Source organism: Pholcus phalangioides, unplaced genomic scaffold, assembly GCF_987345545.1.
Source record: "Pholcus phalangioides strain wild (caught in Gottingen) unplaced genomic scaffold, Ppha-v1.0 ptg000022l_1, whole genome shotgun sequence".
NCBI lineage: Eukaryota > Metazoa > Arthropoda > Arachnida > Araneae > Pholcidae > Pholcus > Pholcus phalangioides.
Genome location: NW_028301615.1, coordinates 36237884 through 36260711, shown reverse-complemented (window position 1 = coordinate 36260711; position 22828 = coordinate 36237884). Strand labels below are relative to the sequence as shown.

The 22828-nt window shown below is 41.7% G+C and overlaps 1 protein-coding gene across 2 annotated transcripts in view; it reads left to right on the top strand.

Annotated features, from left to right (window-relative positions):
* LOC149070274 (uncharacterized) overlaps positions 1–22828 on the top strand; it is a 195935-nt gene that overhangs the window by 155314 nt on the left and 17793 nt on the right. For both annotated transcript variants that reach the window (XM_089250238.1, XM_089250239.1), the window contains exons 4-6: positions 12122–12243; positions 19972–20382; positions 21553–22053. In XM_089250238.1, the coding sequence (XP_089106364.1) occupies positions 12122–12243; positions 19972–20382; positions 21553–22053 (1034 nt within the window). The remainder of the gene's footprint in view (positions 1–12121; positions 12244–19971; positions 20383–21552; positions 22054–22828) is intronic.

Here is a 22828-nt window from a genome sequence, read left to right as displayed (position 1 = left end):
GGATAATATATGGGTTTTTGAAATTCGGTAAACACTCGGCGATGGAAATTTATGAGGAAGGGAAAAGCCCCAAAATTATCACAAATTTTAATCATATTTTATTGATGAACATTCGGTCTCTTATAATCCTTTTTCTTGAATGATGCAGTTGCAGATTCGGTTTATTTTAGAAAATTCAGCTCCCGCTACAAACAGCTACTACTACTTGAACCACACTTGCACCTCGTCCTCCACATTCCTCTGTGGAACTTCTAATGAATTGGTACATGTTGGAATGTGTATTGTACAGTTGAAAGAATTCGTTCTCGATCCACGCCTCAAAAACATGCGTTGTACAGGACATGGTAAGTCGTTCCCGATTTCACAGAAACAATAATCAGAGGTGAAAAGGAAAAACACTTATTAGAATACTTAGAACGGCTATATATCGAACAGTTAACAATGGTTGCCATGGATACAATATACAATAATTACGTGTAGCGATATACAATAATACAATGCACACAATAATTACAACCGTACGTGTAGTTTGTTTCTCTGTCATTCTTGTTACGTGTAGTGACGCCATCCGCCATCAGTTTTTCTAACTATGAGTGATAGTGATAGGAACCGAGAGACACCCAGGCTCTGTCACACTCAGTGATATAAGCACATTGTCCCTGGCACATTGTCCGGATCATCTATATCATATTTATAGATCACTCAAGCGACCCGCGGCAAAGTCCCAGTACTCTTAAGTGGCCCGCAGCACATTTACAGATGACTTAGGTGTCCCGCGGCATATTCCTAGATCATTTGATTTCCGGTGAGATCATGGACAACAGAGGTTGCCAATTAAAGCTAAAAAAATTGGCTTAGAGTAGTGATGGAGGGTAGTTTTTCACTTATGCAATTGGCGAAAACATATACTAACAGATACTAACTATGAGTGAAGTGTAATGATTGAGTAATTGTATCGTTGTAGGCGTGTTGCTGCCTGTGGCGAGACTTTTCAACGGGAAAGGGGGGGGGGGGGTCGGTCCGCATTTGCGCCTTGAAGTTGGGAACCACAAAAAATCGACCTCAGCCGACTACCACTGTAGAGACTGTGGGGTTCGAACCCGGTAGTCCGTCTTTATGACAATTCGACCACCGCCGCGGCTCGCCACAAACAGCCGAAGGGCTAGTGAAGCCTACATGGAGTGTATGGCAGCAGTCTTCGAATTTGTTTTTGTTTCCACTTCGAAATATGGAAAGAAAAAGATGTAGCATCAGCAAGAACACGTAACAAGCGCAACTCAGACAGCATAAATACGTTAGGCCCCTTTCACACGGAGCGGATGCGGACGCGGGTCCGCATACCCTTTCAAACGAGCGCTGAAGATGCGGACGAATCGCCCGCATCTTTAGTTCGAAATTCGTGCATATGAACTGTTTTTTCGCAATTTTTGTAATTATTTTTCTCCTTCACCCCTGATTCAGTGCCCATAGGCAGCCTAGAGGCATTCTTTGGTGGTTTAATCTAGAGCCACATAGAATATGGGAATAAAGATGTCTTCATTCCGATCCTCACAAGTAGTCGATGGGAGAAAATGTCTTAAAATATTTTCAAAATATTTTGAAAAAAAAAATCCGTCTTTTCGGAAAAATATGGAAAAAAAATTCCAAAAACACATCCAATGTTCGAAAAATCAAATCCAAAAACATCCAAAACATTCGATGTTCCAAAAAAAAAAAAAATTCGGCAAATATCAAAGAATTTGCAAGTATAAAAAAAAGGGAGGGGTTGGGACTTTCAAAATGTCTGTGCTTAGAAATATTCACATCACAATTCTGTCTTAGGCCGGGATTACACTATAAAAGTTTTGTAAAAGCTCTTTGATAAAACGTGAAAAATTCAACCATTAAGATCACCGGTTGCATTTGCTTGAATGCAACCGATGCGCCTATTGGTTGAATTTTTCAACTTTTTTAAAAGATCTTTTACAAAACCTTATAGTATAATCCCGGCCTCAAGTATGGATTACACTATAAAAATTTTATAATAATTCTTTTAAAAAAGCAACTAATATATTTATCGGTTGCACTTGCAATTTATTAGTTGCTTTTTTCAAGTTTTATAAAATAACTTTCATAAACCTTTTAGAGTGAAATCCCATCCTTACATTAGTCACTTCTGAAATATAAAATTTCATTTTTTTAAGTTTATAGACTAAATATCGAGTAAAATATACTCGTAGGTATTCGGGGGGAGCCACCAAAACTATTCAAGCGCTAGGGTCTTCAAACGTCTTAATCCGGCCCTGAGTGAACACCGTACGTGGATAACGTTGTTTAATAAAAGTATTCTTTTTAAAGTTTAAAAAAATTAACAGATTAAAAATTTAAAAAAATAACAAATATTTAAAATAATATTTCAGATATTTATATTTATAAATAATTTTAAAAATTTAAAAAGAAAAAAATGATTATTTTTAAATTAAATTTGAAAGTTATTAAAGTATGTAGTCAATTAAATATTCGTAATGAACAGAACGGCTTATAATTTTGGTCCCGTCAGTGGCCGTTGTTGACAGGTTTTATTGTATAAAATTGTGAAATATGGACAAAAGGCAGTTAAAGTTGCTATATCTCCATCTCAGAAGGAAACGGAGGGATAGACGTATGTAGGTACATTATATTAATGAGCAGGGACCATCATATGGTGTTTTTAAGGGTATTTATGGCAAATAATTAAAAAAATTCCGTGAAAAATCACCTTCAAAAAGTAGCCAAAGATGCGGACGAATTCGCTCCGCATCCGCATCGTCTGAATAGCTCCGAATAAACCTATTGTCAAAACTTCTATGTGCGGATGCGGAGCCCGCACTTAGGTTTTGACACATGCGGACGACGTCCGGACCCGCATGAACATTTCCTAGGTGCGGAGATTTTTCGGCTCGTCTGAAAGGCGCAGTATATTCCAATTGTTAAAACTTCTTCCGGACCCGCATCCGCATCCGCTCCGTGTGAAAGGGCCTTTAGGGTGATGCATGCACACGCAAAACACGTTAGTGCTTGTACCAGTTCGTGTGAAATGAATATGTACGACGTACATGTTCAATCATGGCCCAATTGTGGCCGTCAGGGTTATCTGATGTGACCCGCGACCTCAAACCTAATTTTGTAAAAATGAACAAACTGGCACATTTGCAGATCATTTAAGTGACTCGCGGTGCAGTTCTACGTCCCTTGAGTGGCCAGGGACACATTTATAGATCACTCAAGCGTCCCGCGGCAAAGTCCCAGTTCTCTTAAGTGGCCCGCAGCACATTTACAGATGACTTGGGTGTCCCGCGTCATATTCCTAGATCATTTGATTTCCGGTGAAATCTGGACAAGTGAGGTTGCCAATTAGAGCTAAAAAAATTGTCTAAGATTAGTGATGGGGGGGGGGGGTAGTTTTTCACTTATGCAAATGGCGAAAACATCTGGCAAATTATTGCAATTAGCTCAAGCTAAAATTCCTCATATTTCGCTGTGAACCTACCCACTACAAGTGGTGTAAGCGCCTCCTATGCGATGTTGTTGTCGATCACAGCCAAAAATATCGTCAAAGGCATTGATTTGTCATGTGAATAATATCAATTCTTGATTTCAAAAATCCAACAAAGCCTTCTTGAAAATATGGGGGGGGGAGAGAAACGGGACATTTTATGAAAAAGTTAATGCGAACAAAATAACGGGAATGTCCCGTAAAATACAGGTCCTATGACCACCCTATACTTAGAAGTTTCTGGCCTCGCGAGCGACAGAATCACCGCACATCTGGCACTTGGACTATTAAAGGTTGTGGGCCACTTTTTTGTCTCTAAAATTGAGCTACGAACCCCTTGTGTGTCCAAAGTGTTAAGGTTACAAACCCCTTTGTGCCAACAGATTCAAGACCAGACTCCTTTACGCCAACAAATGTAAGGCCACGGACCTCCTTGTACCAACAAATTTAAAGCCACGGAGGCCCCCTCCCTCCTCTTTATCGCTAAAATTAAGTCTACTAACCCCTCATATGAAGAAATTCAAGGCCACGGACCCACTTTATCGTTGAAATTAAGGCCATGAACCCCCTTGTGCCAATAAAATCAAGGCCACGGATCCGTCTACCGAAAAATATTCAGCGTATGCAAAAACAATTTGTTATACAAATACAAAAGCCACAACAGACAAAATAGCCAAAAAATCAACAAACGTCTATTTGTAATTCCCCCCCCCCCTCTAATTGCTGTCGTGAATTTTTTGCTACTTGTTCTCTTTTTTAATGTGCTTTATTGTCGTGCATGTAACACATTTGTAATGTATGCATGCATAATAAAGCACCCGACACCATCCAGCACCCCCCCCCCCCCCATCTGGGGCAACGGCTAAAATTGACGGGGCCGATAAAGTCTGGACGGTGTACGGTATGAAATGTTAAGAAATGCCAAAAAAAATTCAGTTTTTCTCATCCAGCTCACAGATCCCCTCTCACCAAGGACCCCCAAGGTGTCCATCGACCCCTGATACACAGTGCGTTTCCAGTGGGTTGGTTCGTGTGGCATTTCCCAAACGAGAAAGACAAACAAACCAATCCAACCGACTTGAATCCAAAAATCCAGAGAGAAAACGTCGCCTTTTCCTCTCTCAAAGTTCCTCAAGACTTTGCTCACAACCACGAGTGGAATACGAATAACTCGTGTTGAGCCCATCTGACATGGCACTTGGATACTTTCGCGTCCCACAGTTGTCATATACGCACATAAACGGAATTCAATTTGGAACTCGTTGAAAGTGAATAAAACTCCCGGATTTCTCTCTCTCTCTCTGACTCTTATCAACTGCGGGGGAAAAATTCTTTCCAGGAATGTGTTCCAGGACTTGTCCCGGCGAACTCGGATCACACAAAACACTCGTTTCTGCGTCGTCGACTCTTTCCCGGATTCTGGAGCTGATTAAATTTCCGCGATATATATATATTTCCGTCTTCCGGGTCGCTGTGCATCATCATCATCACTAGACCATCTCAGAAGACGTTTCGGTAGAGTTTTCAAAGCTCCCCCAAAACGTATCGCATTAATTATTTTTCCCAGCTCCGGGACAAGATTCGATTCTCTCCCGTTTTTATTTCTTTACGCCTTTAGGAGTTTTCTCGAACTTTCTTTTCCAGCTGTTTTTTATATTAGTTTTGTTGTCTCTTCTTTTTAATCTTAAACTCAATCAGCTTCGTTTTCTCCAAATGCTGCGATTTTCCGGTCGGATTTTCCACGTGTATTTCCCCCGGGCTCGGGTGACGTCGAATGGAAACCGCGGGACGTTATATGAGAAGTTTATTCGAAACATTTCGGCCGCAGGATTAGGGGTTTTGTTTTTATAAATTGGGAGATATTAGATATTTCTACGGAAAAAAAAAATGGGGGGAGATCGTAACGGTTCTATAAATTATGTGATTCAGAAGTCACTCATGCAGTAGCCACCGCTTATAAGGATCAAATCAGCGAAACGAAATACAAATGACGTTTTAAAATAGGATCACCGTTAGTTATAAGAATCAGATTTCCGCTTATGAGAATAAAAAGAAAATGTTCTCAAAAACTGCCACCCTTCATCACAGTAGGAACTTGTAGAATATTTTTGATTATTAGATTATATTGGAGGACTACTTATTGTTATTTTTACCTTTGTAATAAAACCATCTCATATTGACTGTTGCCTTTCTTCACCCCCCCCCCCCCAAAAAAAAAACCTCTATGTTTACAGCTTTGTAGTGAAGTGAGCTTCTTTCCATGAATGACAGAACGAAGTTAATTGTTTTTACAAAAAAATTAGTCTTTTGTCAATGTAGTTACTGAAAAGCGAATCTATTTAGAATAGTGCTTCCGAAAAGGGCATTATCGCCCAATAATCGCCCAGAAGCTACGGGTATCACATAAGATCCTATGGGTTAGCTTGAGTCGGGAGGGGGGGGGGGGTTGATGATTAAAAGATGTTCTGAAGGGTGGGGGCGGTCGATGGAACAAAAAGTTTGGGAGCCTCTGATTTAGAGTTATCCTCCCCAGATCCCGGAGCAGGGCCCCTAGGTTGGAATCTTTGATGGTTCCCCGGGACAGACTTCTCAAGGGCCCCTCTACAGTGAATTTCTAGCTTGAAAAACCAAAAAAAAATGATGGGGCTCATCCCGGGTCCCAGGGCTGGAGCCCTGTCAGCCCTACCCCCTTGTGGAGGCTGTGACAGCAGTACAGTTACTGTGTAATATTTTAGTCAGTCTACTTTGGCACACCAAACGACGCCCAAGGGCAGCGATATGCTGTTGATGTTTAAACTAAAATTTAAAATTTTAGAAATTAAATTCAAATATTCAATAAAAATTGATAAGGTTTATTTTTTGCGGTTTTTATGTTAAAAACATCATAAACACGCATGAAGGCCCCCACCCCACCCCCTTCCGTACTCCAGTGGTAACTGGAAGAATAACAGCAAAAAAAAAATTCCGGATATATAAGGATCGACCGCTTATAAGAATCAAAATGGCTGAACAAAACGTGATTCTTATAAGTGGTGGCCACTGTATCTCGACCCGTGAATAGGAGCGAAGACAGGCTGATTGACTAAGGGAGTGACTGTAGGAGTGACCGAGTGATTGACCATATGGATGATTGTATGAGATGAGTGACCAAGTGGGTGATGGTATGAGTGTCCAAGGGAGTTACACTTGAATGATTGACCATATGGGTGACCGAGTGAGTGCTTATGTCAGTTTCCAAGCGAGTGACTGTTTCACTTATGAGTGATATAGTGAGTGACCATATGAGTTACTGTAATAATGACCCAGGGAGTGACCATATGAGTGACCGTACTAATGACCAGATGAGTGACCATATTACTAACCGTAATAATGACCAAGTGAGTGACCATATGAGTAACCGTAATAATGACCACGTGAGTGACCAAACTAGTGACCGTAATAATGAACAAGTGAGTGACGGGATGAGCGACCAAGTGAATGATCGTTTGAGTGACCAAGCAAATGATCGTATGAGTGACCAAGCAAGTGACCGTATGAGTGACCAAGCAAGTGACCGTATGAGTGACCTAATAATGGCTAAGTTAGTGACGAAATGAGTGACCTAATAATGACTAAGTTAGTGACGGAATGAGTGACCTAATAATGACTAAGTTAATGACGGAATGAGTGACAAAGTGAATGGCCGTATAAGTTAGCGACCTTATGAGTGACCAAGTGGGTGACGGTATGATTGACCGGCTGAGTGTCTACAAAGATGATCAGCCTCTTCATCCCTTCCCTCTTGTGGTTATGTAATATTTTAATATATGGGCACTAAAAATTTTGAATTTGCTGTGAAGCATAAAATAATTGTTTCCAAATTTATGTTGCAGCGAAATTTTTCAACATCAGCTGGAGTATATAACAGTCCTGAAGAAAAACTTTAAAATCCCCCCCCCCCCCCGGTCACGCTTAATACGTACGCCAATGCATTTGTGACAGCAATAGACATTATGAGATAATGTCTATTGCTGAAATGTCGGGTTTGAAATGAGATATCCGGGCCAACTCACGTAGTCGCTCACTTGGTCACACATATGGTCACTCACTTGATGTTTCATAAGATGACTTACATTGGGAATCACTGATATACGGCATGTTCATGTGCCATACTTTATCGAGACTCTTTTCGGACGTATTAGCGAAACCGAAACCGTAATTGGTGAAACGGGGTTCCAATGGATAGTTATAATCCATCAAACCCCCTTCATCATGACTCTGCCAATTCCTGTGCAGTAGTGCGCTTTGCAATGATAGTTAGATTCTAATAAGGTGGGTGAAGACGTAGGTTCACCTGAGACCCAAGGGTTTTTTTTTTCTTTCAAAAGTTTTCAAATCTTCATAGACCTGGCAACACAGGTCGAGGCATGTGTAGAAAATTTTTTGGTCTTTTTAATCGTGCTTTGTGTCCACTGTCGTATGATGAAATCTCCGCAAGGTGTGGAAATTCAGAATCGTTCAATTTATCAAATAAGTTCTTTGCCAGTTTCTTTGCATATGACGTTACATCAGCCACTCCGGAATCACGTCTGATATTAACGTTTCTAACGTACCAAGGTAGTCCGGTGTATCTCCTCAGAGTCTTGTTCTGAAATCTCTCCAGAGCGATGATATTCATTTTCTTCGAGAACAACCAGACAGGCGCAGCATACAGAAGAATCCGGACGTATTAGCACAATCTGAATGAAAATAAAGTAAAATTTTAACTTCACAGAAATTTGATTGCACAGGGTGTCCCATAAATTCGTAAATAGTTTAAAAATTCATAAAAATTGAGGAATTGGTATATTTGAATGCAGTTTACGAAAACGCTATTCTCACGAATGGGGATTTTTTTTTTGGTACAGAACAAAAAAAGAAATTATTTTAGTTCAAATTTTCGTTGATAGAGGACATCGCACCAAATCAAATTATTGTAAATATGCACATCAGAGTCCTGTAAAATTGAGGGTGTACGATTAACAGCTGGTTTCTGAATTTTCCTGTCACCCGCATAAGCTTTTCATTGTGACGTTGAAATTTATTTTACCTCAGCCACGAATCACCGGCTGAAGCTTTACGAACGTTTCAGACACAGAAGAGATTGAAGAAATATGCGCAGGTCCACAATTCTGTGATTTGCTTTCGTGCAACACTCTCTATAGACAAAAATTTGAACTTTTTTCTCTTGGATTCTGTGTTATTGGAGCTGACATAAGGTTTTCATTGTGATGTCGCCATTAGTGGATAAAGTACTATTGGTGAAGTTTGGTGTTTTACCTCAGCGGAGATAGCGTTTCGGAGATAGAAGAGATCGAAGCCGCTCTGCTTTAGAAGGTATTGACCAGGCTCGCTGCCCCGATTCGTAACAAATTTTTTTCCGCTATATCTCGAGCAATTCAGAACGAAAATAGATGGCATCGATGTCATTTGTTAGCTATTACAAAGACAAAGCCTATGATAATGACATAATTTCAGTACCCAACACGCGATTCAAGGCACAAAAAACGTATTCGCGTCAGAACTTGCGGCCGCGTCTATGGCACAGCCTACCCCCAATTTTTTTTCTGGACCGTTACTCGTCTGATCCGTATAGAGGGTAAAGAAGCGACGCCAGTGTATTTTTTGGTGGAATAATAGCTTTAGGAAATATATTTTGGAACCATTCCACGGAAATGACTTCGGGAAAATTTCTCAAGAGGGGAAATAAGTATAAATATAAAATGACGGGGGGAAGAAGGAGTAATGAATATAAGCCGTGTGGTAGTCATTCTACTAGTTCAAGTACGTATGGTCAATGACGTTGATTTATCTCATTAATTATGTGCATGTGCTCGCGGGGGGGGGGGGGGGGAATGCTGCCATGTTTTCCCAGTGCCGAATCGAAATACGGGATGTCCCATAAATTCGTAAATAGTTTCAAAATTCATAAATTTAAAGGACTTATTTTTCGTTTACGTTTTATGAATGCGGTTTGTGAAGAAGTTATTCTTATAATCGGGGATTTTCGTTTTGTTACAAATTATCATTTGTAAAGGGAAAAAAAGTAGTTTGAATTTTCGTCAACAGGGGGCGCTGCACAAAATTCTAGCCGGAGTGATTGCACCTGAACCTTTCTTCGATCTCTCTTCTGTATCATCTTGGCTGAAAAAAATTTGAATGAAGTTAATTATTTCTTTCAAAAAATAAATGAATAATGAAAAATACAGATTTGCTGACATTTTTGTTTTTAATGCACTTTTTTGTGTATCAAAAATGCAAAAATATATCTTGGAAAATTCCAAAATAAATGAAAGGGATATGCATAAGCGCCGGCAACGCGCTTGCATATCCAAGGGAAATTCAGAAACGAGGTATTAATCGTACACCGTACATTTTATAAGAATCTGATTTGCATATTTCGGGTGATTTGATTTCCTTGCAGCGTCCTCTATCGACAAAAATCCAAACTAATTTTCTTCCTTCTGTACGAAAACAAATCCCCCCCTTCGTGGAAATAACTTTTCCGCAAAAAAAAAACCACTGCATTTAAATTTAACAATTCCTCCAATTTTTGTTACGAATTTTTTCAACTATTTTCATATTAGCGGGCCACCCCGTATTTCGATTCGGCGCTGCCCAAAGGCACACATTGAGAACTCCAAAATAAACTTCAGAAACACGTAAAATATATTTTTATTTTCCTTTTCGGTGCGAACTCCCTCTTTTTTTCCGGCGGAGAATTCCACAAATTCACCGTAACAAACCGTAAAATTAACGGATTTTCCTCCATCCGCCAGTGAAAATAACGCGGCGAACAAATACTCCGAATACTTTCCCAACCCCCGTAAAAGCCAATTGTCACTAAAAGTCGATTTTCGCGGAGCTCCTCCGGAAAGAAAAAAAAAAACTTTCTTTTTATATCTATTTTAACATTATTATCTCGTTCTCCGCACCATTATCTTGTTAGGTCTCTGTCACAATTCCCGACGTATCCTTTCCAACAACAAAAATATATATAAGGATCTGAGATGTGTGTGTGTGTGTATAAAGTAACTTGGACTTTCACAAGGAATTCTATCAAGCTCATTTAGCCTGTAACGGGGTGGGAGGTGTTGCTTAGGTCTTGTCCCCGCGTTGTCCATCTCTGTCCATCCCTCCTCGGCAATAATTCTCAACAAGACAGCCCCCTCCCTCCCCCCCCTACACCATTGTCTGTCGAATAAACTTCACAGTTATGTTGTCAACCCGCCGTTGCTTGTGTCCTGTAACCACCCACTCAAGATGTCAGTCCTTATTTCTTGGACGAGGGCAGAAAAGTAAAATAGAAAATGGCGAAGAGAGAGTGTGAGACGCCATTCTCTCTCTCCCGTGGCGCCTTTATTTTATCCGTATTGCGAAAAAGATGGATTTTTTTTCTACTTCTTCTTCCTCCGTTTTCTCCTATTTTCTTTTTCGGCTGCGAATTTTTGTCTCTACCTATAACTTACCCTGGAGGTCTTCTATGAGAATGATGGCTCAGTTGCGAGGTAAATAGAGTTGCCATTTTTTCCCTGAGACTGTTCTGGAGATAAAAGTTAAAAGGTATAACGGGAATGACAGCTCTCGGAGATCCTTTTCTTTCTTTTTTTCCCTGGAAGAATTCCCACTTTTTCCCCTAGTTTTCTGTTTTTTCATTATATGCGATTTCTTTTAAGTCCATAGATGGAAGTTGACTTGGACATTGACGTTAATGGGCGTGTGTGTGTGTGTCACATGATCTGTCTGCCATGTATATGGGTTGTCGATGAGGTACCGATGCCTGTCTTTTGATATCTCTTAGGTCCTCCTCACGTGGGGTTACTCAAATCGATTTCTAGTAGCTCGGAGTCCGAGAGACCGGTGGGCTGAACGACTCCAATTGCTTATCGTTCCCCACATGACGCCACTTAGAAACACTTTAAAATGCAAAAGACTGAGGGAAAAAAATGACAGTCATTCGGTTTCTTACCTTCATACACAAAATCACAAGAATATTTACCAATACTACGATTGAGGATATAGATAAGAAATTACGTAATTTAAAACGTTTTTAATATTCATTATGAACAACTTATCAGCATATATAAAGAAGATACAAGGAGACATCCCGACACAAGAGTGGTGAACGATCAACTACCTGAGAAACGGGCAGTTGCGTACAATGAGACGAAGGTTATCATCAATGTAAAAAAAAGCGCACCACTAATGCAGGAATATTTCAGAGTAGCGAGGAAACTAGCGCGTGAAGAGGTGCGTCAACCGGTTGCGTAGCTATTCTTGTCTCCAATACTCAAATATCGTCCGATGCTCCAACTCGTCTGAATGGCACAATAGGAATACGATCTCCTGGATACCGAATCCACTGGCATCTAGGTAACACCAGTATCCTCTTCTGAACGGGGCCGCACATCACTTGAGAACTAAAAATCACTCGATTGCACCAAACTTTCGTTAGTCGCTGCCATAGTATGAAATGCAAGGCCCCCATAATTGCATAACAAAAAAATACCTTATTGTTTCAATTCTTAATTTTATTTTTTTATTTTTTCCGGGATCTTAGTAATGACGTTCGATCTGTTTTCCCGACAGCCGCTCGTCAAGGGCATTCAACTATCGTGGAACTACTCCTGAACGCTGGCGCAGATCCCGACCACGCTGATAACGACGGTTGGACGCCTCTACGATCTTCAGCATGGGCCGGTCACACTGAGGTAAGGCTTGTTTTTTTACAAGTGAAAAAAATTTCTTCGAATCAATATATTTTACAGATAATATACTGAGGTGAACTTCCGAAAAGAAAAGTTGTTTTTCTCCGCCGGGAATCGAACCCCAGACCTCGTGCAACCGCACTGACCATTATGCCGCAGAGACGTCGTTCCTTCCCCCTTATCGCGTGACTCACAGAAAAGAGACATTGCGGCCTCTCGATTTCAGCGATTACTCCCCAGGTGGCTAAAAACAAAAATCTATCAAAAATATTTCTTTCATACTTGATCTTTCGCTTCTTCATAATTCAGTGGGAAAAAAGCGCTGGGGGGTACGCTAGCCATGTTTCACTGCTAAAAATGACAAAAAATGCAATTGAATAACTCGAAAATTGTGGGTTTTTACATGCTTTACATACGAGACAGGCGGCCCGACAAAAAACTTCTTGGGGAGAACCAAAATTGTTTTGATTTGTATCATGATACGAACAGGGCCTGATTTACACATGGGCGAATGGTACATTTGCTATGAACCTCATGATTTCAGGGCCCCCAAAATTAGAACATATAACTAAATACAGTATCTTTGATCCCCCCCAGGGGGAACACTCCCACTAATATCCGTCAGACCAGACACGATCCAGGCTCTGTCCCTCCCGGGATATAAGCCTTTTACCCGTGTGGGTTGGATCGTGCTGGGGAGAATTAGGGGTGTCGGTCCGGGGCGCCACCCCCCGGCACCCCCGACCCTCTGAAGCGCAAGGCCTGGTCTTCTGCTTGGCAGCAGCCCCCCCCCCTCCGCCCAGGCAGCCAATCACCGGAAGGGTCCCACAGACCCGAGCAGCAGCCAGGGGCGCCCCCACCCAAACCCCCAAGACACTAATATCCAGTGCCAATTGAAGTCAAAAAATCCTGGAAGAAGCCCCACCGAAGTTAAAAGATAGAATAGGATTATTACATAAAATACAGAAGAATAGATATAACCGCTTCAGTATCATTACCAAAATCTCTCTTGTCTGCTCAGGATGGACGCGCTCCAGAACCTTGGTATTTAGAAACATATGCGCTGACCATATGATCCGTATTTTACGTTGCCACATTTTGTTTTTAATCAATGGTTCCGAAAATAATTATTTTCTAATTGTATCAAATTCCATTCTATTAAAAGTTGTTTAATGGTATTATGTGACGTCAAAATCAATCTGAAGAACTGAATTAATTACTTAAAATTTTCCAGGGAGGTGCGCCTTCCGTCAGGAGCCACCCCTGATACGAAAGTTATTCAGGTTTTCAGTTCCCGAAAGCCACCACGTTGGTTCACTGTTGTTTTCCTTCGGCGGTGCATCGATCATCTTAACATGTCAAGCGGTGTTTGTTCTCCAAAGATAACTCATCTCGACAAGAAGTGAACGTCCAAACATATTTTAGATACCCTTTAGGCATTTTTTCCTTTTATTTTGGAAGAAAAATGCATTACTTTTGTTTTAAAAAGATGAATATTTTCCCTCTTTCGCGTCCTCATTTGATGGTATAACATGGTTCTTGAATAGTGTGGCGAGTACACGCGACTGACAAACCGGGAAATAACGCGAATTCACTGATAAAAAACGAGAGATCATGAGAAACCTTTTTCGTAGGGCATTCATTATATTGTCGAATTTCAAGACAATGACTAAAATTACCTGTTGGCAATAAAGGGCTTGTGCAACCTTTTCAGTCCGTGGGAATTCTGCAGCTCGAAGAAACTTGTAAGAAGTTGTAGTACACGCAGGGGTGACCGTAAGACACTTATTTTACGGGACATTCCCATAATTTGGCCGTCCCCACCTCTTTATGAAATTTCCCGTATTTTCCCTTATTTTTAAAGCGGCTTACTGGAATTTTGAAATCAGGAATTATTTTCATATTATGACAATTATGACTGTCATGATTAATTATGGTCACCTGAATATAGTATTCATCTCACATATATTTGTTACATGTATTTTTATTTTGGTGAATTGCATTTTTAATCGTTGCGATTTTGCAATAGCCTCTATTTTCCGCCAGCAGCGAGTTTTCAGCAATTGTAGCGATAGATGGCAACTTTATCTGCCCTTGACAATTTTTTCCACTGTAAATTGAACCTTTGTTTTGACCGTTTTTTTTTAAACAGAAATTTTGGCAGAAACAGGCTTTTACAATTTTTATTAGTTGTAATTGACAGCTTTATTTGCTTTTGACAATTTTTTTGGCTCTAATTGGTAAAATTACTTGCCTTTGACTATTTGTTTCTGAAGTTGACAACTTTATTTGACTTTGGCAATTGTTTAGTGATAATTGGCGATATGGATCCCGATTTTTATGAACGAAAAATGGTCAGCCGAGGTATTTATCGTGTTTTAAGTATTGATACTTTTCTACTGGAACACCTTCCGTGTGTCGGATGGAACCTTTTGACCCGCGGGCTGGAGGTTGTGCAGTGTGTTCAGTGTGTTTGTTCTTCAACCTTCTTCTACTTGCAGATCGGCGAAATTTGATGAATATTTTCGCTCACCGGCATAAAGGGGAGAAATAATTTGGAACTTGCGAAAGAAAATATTAGAAAGAAAATTCCTTAACTTTTTCTATAAATATTTCGTATTCGTAGCTTGCTATCATAAATTCGAGAGGCATTTTTAAGCTTTGCAACCTGCTGCCACCTATTGAATAAAACCAAAACTATCTGCTATAATTCTTAAAATAGAGTGGTGATTGTTTTACACCGAAGAGAAGCATGACAATGACCAATATGTGGGATAAAACTATATACACACGCACACATATGTATACAGGGTGGGCAAAAAGTCCGTAGAAACTTTAGAAATTCATAAAAAACGGTTTACACGGTTAGCATCACTAGGGCACGGGAATTTTTTTGACAGGAAAAAAAAGGCTAACAAAAACAGCCGATAGCTGGCGCTGACGTATACAAGTCAAAGAAAAGATACGCAAATAACGAACGGAATGCCTCCAAATCGTTTATTACAGCAGTATGTGTTCCACATGACCACTACCTCACTGCTGCTGCACGCTATCGTTGCTTGATTTGTGACTCGCCTGCAATGTCTTATCATCCCCTGTGGTGCTGGTGGTGGTCATGTGGAACACATACTGCTGTAATAAACGATTTGGAGGCATTCTGTTCGTTATTTGCTAATCTTTTCTTTGACTTGTGTTCGTCAGCGCCACCTATCGGCTGTTTTTTTTTTAAAATCCTGTGGCCTAGCGATGCTAACCCTGCAAACCGTTTTTTATTCCGCTTATTTTTCGGGTTTTTATGAATTTTTAAAGTTTCTACGAACTTATATATATATTATGCTGTATATGGTGTTCATTGTATACTCCAAAATACCGGTTAATATATTTTTGGCGTTTACGAAAAAGGATTTGGCAGCGAACATAAAAAGTTAATAACCGGTATTTTTTGGCGCATAAAATATACACCGGTATGCAGCATAAAAATAAGAAATAGTTAATTCCATACCGCATTTAGTTCATTTTCGTGCTGCACGTTGGTTTAAAACAAACAACCGATTTTATGTTAGAAACTATAACAGATAGTTTTGTTTTTATTCAGTAGGTGGCGGCAGCAAATGTGTCAGTGTTCAAGCAATATTTATGTGCATTTCTCTTCTATACGAAAGATATCGGTACGGGAAAATGAATAGAATTCGAAGTTTATGAGTTCAAATGTTTATGAGTAGTGTTTAAGGCCCGTGATAAGCGCAAATAGTGGGGCGACCAAGAAGTTCGGGAGTGTATAATAGAAATTAGCGACGAAAACAGTTATATTGTTTTGTTCTACACCGCACATACTCGAGGAACGAGACAGAGGAAGAAAAGGCTGGCTGAACATATAATAGGACGAAGAGGTACGCGGTATACAAGGATTTCGACTGGGAAGTAAAAATCGCATAGGGGTGAAGGAAGAGAGGTTCGCACCACGGGTGGAGTCACGGGGGGGGGGGTGGCGTCGGGGTGCATTGCCCCCCCCCCCCAACGTCAAAGGTGGAGCCAAAAAAAATTGTCAAAATCAAGTAAAGTTGCTAATCAAATCGTCGAAAGTTTGTAAAATTACTAAAATTGTTTTAAAAAACACGTCCAATGACGGGAAGTAGAGAAGGGCCACACCTTATTGATCTGCAAATGTGATGCTTAGTTCATTTTTTTAAAAGAATTATGTTTGAAATCGCGGGGCCCAGCCACATCACATAACTACAGGGGGGGGGCACATTCGACCCGCGGTCCATGGGTTGAGAGCATTTGCATGCAATATCCTCCATCAGGCGGGAACGAGACCCCGCGCCGTCGAGTACCCATAAATTAATTAACTGCTATTATCACTACTTTGTTATTATTCATGGAGCTCAAAGGATAAATAAAAAAAAGATGGCGCTTTTATTACGCCTCTTCGAGACAATCCACTTTAATTTGAAGTGTCACTCTCTATCTTCCTTTTTGAATGCGACTTTTCTTTGTTTCGATCCGAGAACTGGCAGCGCTCCAGCCTGAGTGTGTTATACAATTAAGTTTCCTCTCTATTTTTTGTTCATATTAAGTTTTTATGATTATCGTCATGATCGCGATGTGACGCTTTATCTCCCTGATGACCAAACATTGCAGACGAATGGACCTTATTTGCGTCTTCCTCTCTCTGTGTACGCGTACGTACGCCTCTGCAACTTGAACCCATTTGTCTTCGGGTTCGTTGTCGTAGGAGTTCGAGTGGAAACGAATCAAAAAGGATATTGCGCCGTATCGTATTACCGTGAATTAATGTCGCTTCTTGAAGGACTTCTTTCTTGTTATTTTGTTCTTGGTTCTTTATTTTCAATTCCGCTGTTAACGAGTTCTGGTGTATTGATTAGTTTCTCTCGGGTGAACTACCGCGACCTGTTTTTCCTCGATATTTTTTTGTGACACATTTTAGTTTACTCTTGAATTATAGCAGTGTTTCCCAAAGAGGGCGATATCGGCCCCCTGGGGGAGGCGATGGAATGATCCCGTGGGGGGCGGTACAAGCTATGGGATTAGTATAGGATCCTATGAGTTGGGTTGAGTTGGGGGCGATGAGAACAAAAACATTTTGAAGAAGGGGGGGGGGGCGATGGAACAAAAGGTTTGGGAAACTATGATTTAAAGCAGCGGTTCTTGACCGGGGCTCCGCGTGCACTCGAATAAAATAAAATAAATCAGTCAATTTGATAATAAATGAAAAATGAGGCCTATAAAAAGGGTTCCGTCCATATAAATTAAATCTAAAAAGAGCTCGAGTCCAACGGGGCTCCGCCATAGAAACTTACGCACTGAAAAGGGCTCCGCGAGTCAGAAAAGGTTGATAACCGCTGATTTAAAGTCTTCATGCAGACTAGAGCAGTGGTTCTCAACCGGGGGCCATATGGCCCCCTAGTGGTACTGGGATACCTCAAGGGGGCCACGGAAGAAAATGGAAAATGGGGCCATGACAGGTGGTTTGAAGGGCTGCAGAGAGCTGAGAAGAAAAATTAAGGTGTGAAGAAATAAATCTTTTATATTAGTGACTATACACTTACAGAATCCAACAAAACCACCCATAAAACCAGGGCCGTCTTAAAGCATGGACCTACCCGGGTCTCACCGCCTACATTTTGCAACAAGTTCCCTAGGATGAAGTTTTTTGCAGGTCCCTGGCTAGATTTTTCACAGACCCCCTTCTCTATATTGAATTATAGTGTGAAAAACAAAAAATGATGAAAACCATATCAGGCCCCCGGGATGCAGCTCTGACTGTCCCACTCTTGTGAGGGGTCATGCCCGGGGCCTTCATGTCCATAAGTAAGGTAGGGACATTATGATATTTGTATGGTACAATAAATTTTGAAAATAAATAGGAAATGTGTAGGCTGTTTATTTCCAGCTAAGTATGGGACTAACATAGCATCACTTTGCCTGGGGGGGGGGGGGGGGGCGTTGAGACGGTTCTGATAGAACTCGGACTAGTGGGGGGGGGGGATCAATAAATTCTAGGCCAGTTGTCTGGATGCCAATTTTCTTTGCAAAATTTTCGTTCAGTATAAATTCAATGAAACAATTATTTCAACACGTATAAAGGATCTTGCTTCTAGATGGGAGTTGAATTTATAACTGTATTTTCCTCAGGGTAAGGCGGGGGGCCACGAGAAAAAAAAATGGTTCAAAGGGGGCCACGGGCAAATAAAGGTTAAGAAACACTGGACTAGAGCAATGTTTGTTAACCGTGGTTCTGTGGGAACTTCGTGGGTTTTCTAAAGGCATTGCTAGGGATTCCGCGAGGGGTTAGCAATGCAGGTGATACTAGTGATATAATTAAAAAATACAGGACATAATTCATACTTACCTATTACTTTAAACGTGGATATTAATTCTAGGGTTCTGAGGACAACGGATATTTTTCAGGTGATTATTACACCTAGGATATTTTTGTATTTACACGATTCGTAAACCTAGGATATTTTCCCACGTTGTTCCCAGAAAAATATGGATACTTCAGGCTCGTTATTCCCATGCCTCGGATATTTTTTGCGTTATCCCTCGACATTGAATATTTTCCTGTATTCCTAGACTGTGGATATTTTCGCGTTATTCCTAGACCTCAATATATTTTCCGTGCGATACCGCAGAAAAAAATAAGTACTTTAAGCTCGCTATTCCTGTACCTCGGATATTTTTCGACCTTAGATACTTTCCTGAATTCCTAGACCTTGGATATCTTCTTCGCTTTATTCCTAACCCTTGGCTATTCTCCACGTGATATACCTAGAAAAACATGGATACTTAAGGCGCGTTGTTCCTATACCTCGGAAAAATTTCGTGTTATTACAATACCTCGGATGCAGTAAAAGTCCGTTATATAAACGCGTACGGCTTATAACGAGAATCTCGATATAACGAATGATTTGCGGGTGATTGTCAGAGTGCTAATGCGGATAATTTACGAGTGTTTCCCAAACTTTAGTAATTTTGCGCGTTATTCCTTAACGTTGGATATTTTACTCGTGGATGTTAGACTTTGGATACTTCACACTGGTTCGTGGGCGGAGATACGGGGGTCCCCCCCCCCCCAGCGTCAAAGTAAAGCCTACTGATCTAATGTATTTGCGTATATGTATGAATTGACATCATCACCCCCCCCCCCCCCCCCAGCAATCATCGTGCCCCCCCCCAGACTTTCAAGTCTATCTCTGCCTACGCGCGGGTTTTCCAAATTTTAGCTATTATATGCGTTATTCATAGACATTAGATGTTTTTTGCGTTAATCGCGTTATCTTGGGCAATGACTATTCACTTTTATGGCCTGATGAACTTGGCACCTAGTATCATTCTTGATGGAGTTTTCGATTTGATTTCACCAGTTTTTATTCATGCAAAAGGGAAAGTATATGAAGTTTGTTGCACGCAGCATTGAAAATGATGCTCGTCTACCATCGAGAAGGTTGCTGTCACGATCCCAGGTTCAAACCCGAGGGGGATATAGATAAGATATTTTCCTTAGAGAATTTGAGGTGATCACCGATAGATGGCGCCTTCATTTCCAACCGATCTCATTAATGGCAGTAAATTGCGATACAGCGATATGGCCAGAGTTGGTGTTTGGTGAACTAGTAGCAGCATTGAAATTCATAGAGACCACATACATGTGACATTATGCAAAAAAACCTCTTTTTTTGGTGATTATTAATTTGTTTGTTATTGCAGGTGGTGAATGTTCTGCTGGAACAGGGTGCCCAAGTCGATCTGGCGGACAGCGAGAACCGGACGGCGCTGAGAGCCGCAGCCTGGAGCGGGCACGAAGACATCGTGACGCGACTGCTGACGCACGGAGCCTGGGTCAACCAAGTGGACCACGAAGGCCGTACCGCTTTGATAGCGGCCGCCTACATGGGCCACACCGAAATCGTTCAGCAGCTCCTCGATCACGGCGCCGAAATCAACCACGAGGACAGCGACGGCCGCACGGCTCTGTCCGTGGCCGCGCTGTGCGTCCCGGCCTCGGAGGGCCACGCCAAAGTCGTCAGTTTGCTCCTGGAACGTGGGGCCGAAGTCGACCACAGGGACAAAGACGGGATGACGCCGCTATTGGTCGCAGCTTTTGAAGGGCACAGCGAGGTGAGATAATGGCTGCAGAAAAAAAACAGCCAATTTTCTTCCATCTTTTTCCTGTACAACTGGGGGATGCACAACCTACGACCAACGGGCAGAATGCGGCACGCCAAGACATTCCATTCGGCCCGCAAAATGGGTCCCGGTTGTCAATACACACAACACGACAAATGCTTAACCTCAATAAAAATACATTAAATCTGGAATCATATAGATTATCACTAATTATAGCAAAAAAGGCAAGTATGTTGCCAATTGCAGCCAAAAAAATTGTTAGTGGCAAATGAAGTTGATAAATAACTATTGCTGAAATTGCTCAAAATAGCCAATGAGGAAAATGATTCTGCCATAATAACTATTGCTAAGAGTGAAATCATCAGTGACGGAAAATGACGGCTACAGCACGTCTCCAATTTTCAACCAAAAAAAAAAAAAAGAGCCAAAAATTTTTTTCTTCGGCAAGAAAATTGCCAATTGCAGCGAACAAAAAAAAAATTCAAAGACAAGTAAAGTGCCTAAATAACTATTGCTAAAATTGCTGAAAATCACCAATGGTGGAAAATTATAGCTAGGCTTCATTTACAGCAAAAAAAAAAAAAAAAAAAGTGTGTGAGGCAAGTTGCCAATGGCAGCCAAAAAAAAAAAAAAAAAATTGTCGAAGTCAAATGAGTTGATAAATTACTTTTGCTAAAATTCCTAAACAATCGCCGATGTCGAAAAATGATGGATTCTGCAAGTCTCCAATGACAGCCAAAAAAAAAATTTTATAAGGCAGGTAAAGTTGCCAATTACAGCCAAAAAAAAAATTGTCGGAGAAAAGTAGAGTTGATAAATAACTATCGCACAAGTTGCTCAAAAATCGCCGATGACGGAAAATTATGGCAACTTCAAGTCCACACTTACAGCCAAAATAAAAATTGAATGAGGCTAGTAAAGTTGCCAAGTTAAAAAATTTCTATTCAAGTAAAGTTGCCAATCACAGTCAACACAAACGGACCATTTTACAAAAAATCCCGTAAAATACAGGTCATATGGCCACCCTATTATGCAAGTTTCTATCCCGCGAGCGGCAGAATTACCACATATCTGTCCCGCAGACCGAGAAGGGTTGTGCACTCCCGGCTGTATAATATCCGGCTTGACATGTTGTGTTTTCATGTTTTATTCATATTTCAGGTCTGCGAGCTGCTGTTGGAAAACGATGCAGATGTTGACCACACCGACAACAGCGGCCGGACTCCGCTGGTTGCCGCCGCTTCCATGGGCCACCCCTCGGTCGTGAGCCTGCTCCTGTTCTGGGGCGCCGCCGTGGACACGATAGACGCCGAGGGCAGGACCGTCCTGTCCATAGCAGCGGCCCAGGGTAACCCCGACACTGTCCGGCAGTTGCTCGATCGCGGCCTGGACGAGATGCACCGGGACAACGGCGGCTGGACGCCGCTCCACTACGCTTCCTTCGAAGGGCACGCGGACGCTTGCGAACTGCTCCTGGAAGCCGGCGCCCGCATCACGGAGGTCGACAACGACGGCAGGATACCATTGATACTCGCCGCTCAGGAGGGCCACACGAGTCTGGTCGAAAAGCTTCTGGAACACACGCCATCGATGATCGACCATCGCGCTCACGACGGCAAGACAGCGCTCAGGATTGCCGCGCTGGAAGGACACAGGGATACGGTGAGTCCTGTCAAAGTCTCGGGGGGAAACATAAAATAACGGATCGTCGGTCGAAGCGAACCACCATCATCATATAGCATCCAGGGTGTTCAGCTCTTTTGGGTGGTGTGGGCCACTTCATTGGTTTGGAAAGGTGCCGCGAGCCACTTGAGTTATCTGCGAATGTTCCGCGAGTCACTCAGGGGATCTGAAAGTGTTCCTAGGGCCACTTGAGTCAATTGTAAATGCACCGCGAGTAGCTCGAGTGACCCGATATTGTTCCTAAGGCCACTTTAGTTATCTGAAAATGTGCCGTGAGTCACTCAAATCTGAAAGTGTTCCTAGGGCCACTTGAGTAATTTGGAACTGTGCCGTGGGTGACCTGAAAGTGGGCCGCAGGCCACTCGAGTCATCTGGAAATGTGCCGCAAATCACTCAGGTGACCTGAAAGTGTTAATAGCGCCACTTGAGCCATCTGGGAATGTGCTGCTAGTCACTTAGGGGACCTGAAAATGTGCCGCGAGTCACTCAGGTGATCTGGAAGTGTGGCGGGGACTGCTTGAGTCCATGGGCAGTTTAAGTGGACTTGAAATGTGCCGCGGAAAATTTAAGTGATCCGTATATGTTCTAAGAACGTAGTTCCAAGAACTTAAGTGATCTATAAAAATGCAGCCGGGCGCTTAAGTAAACTGCTTAGGGGCCATTCAAGTATTACGTAAGCAGATTTTCAGCCATTTTTGACCCCCCCCCCCCCACGTCAGCAGCTTAGAATGTTTCACATCTTCAAAAAAGGGAT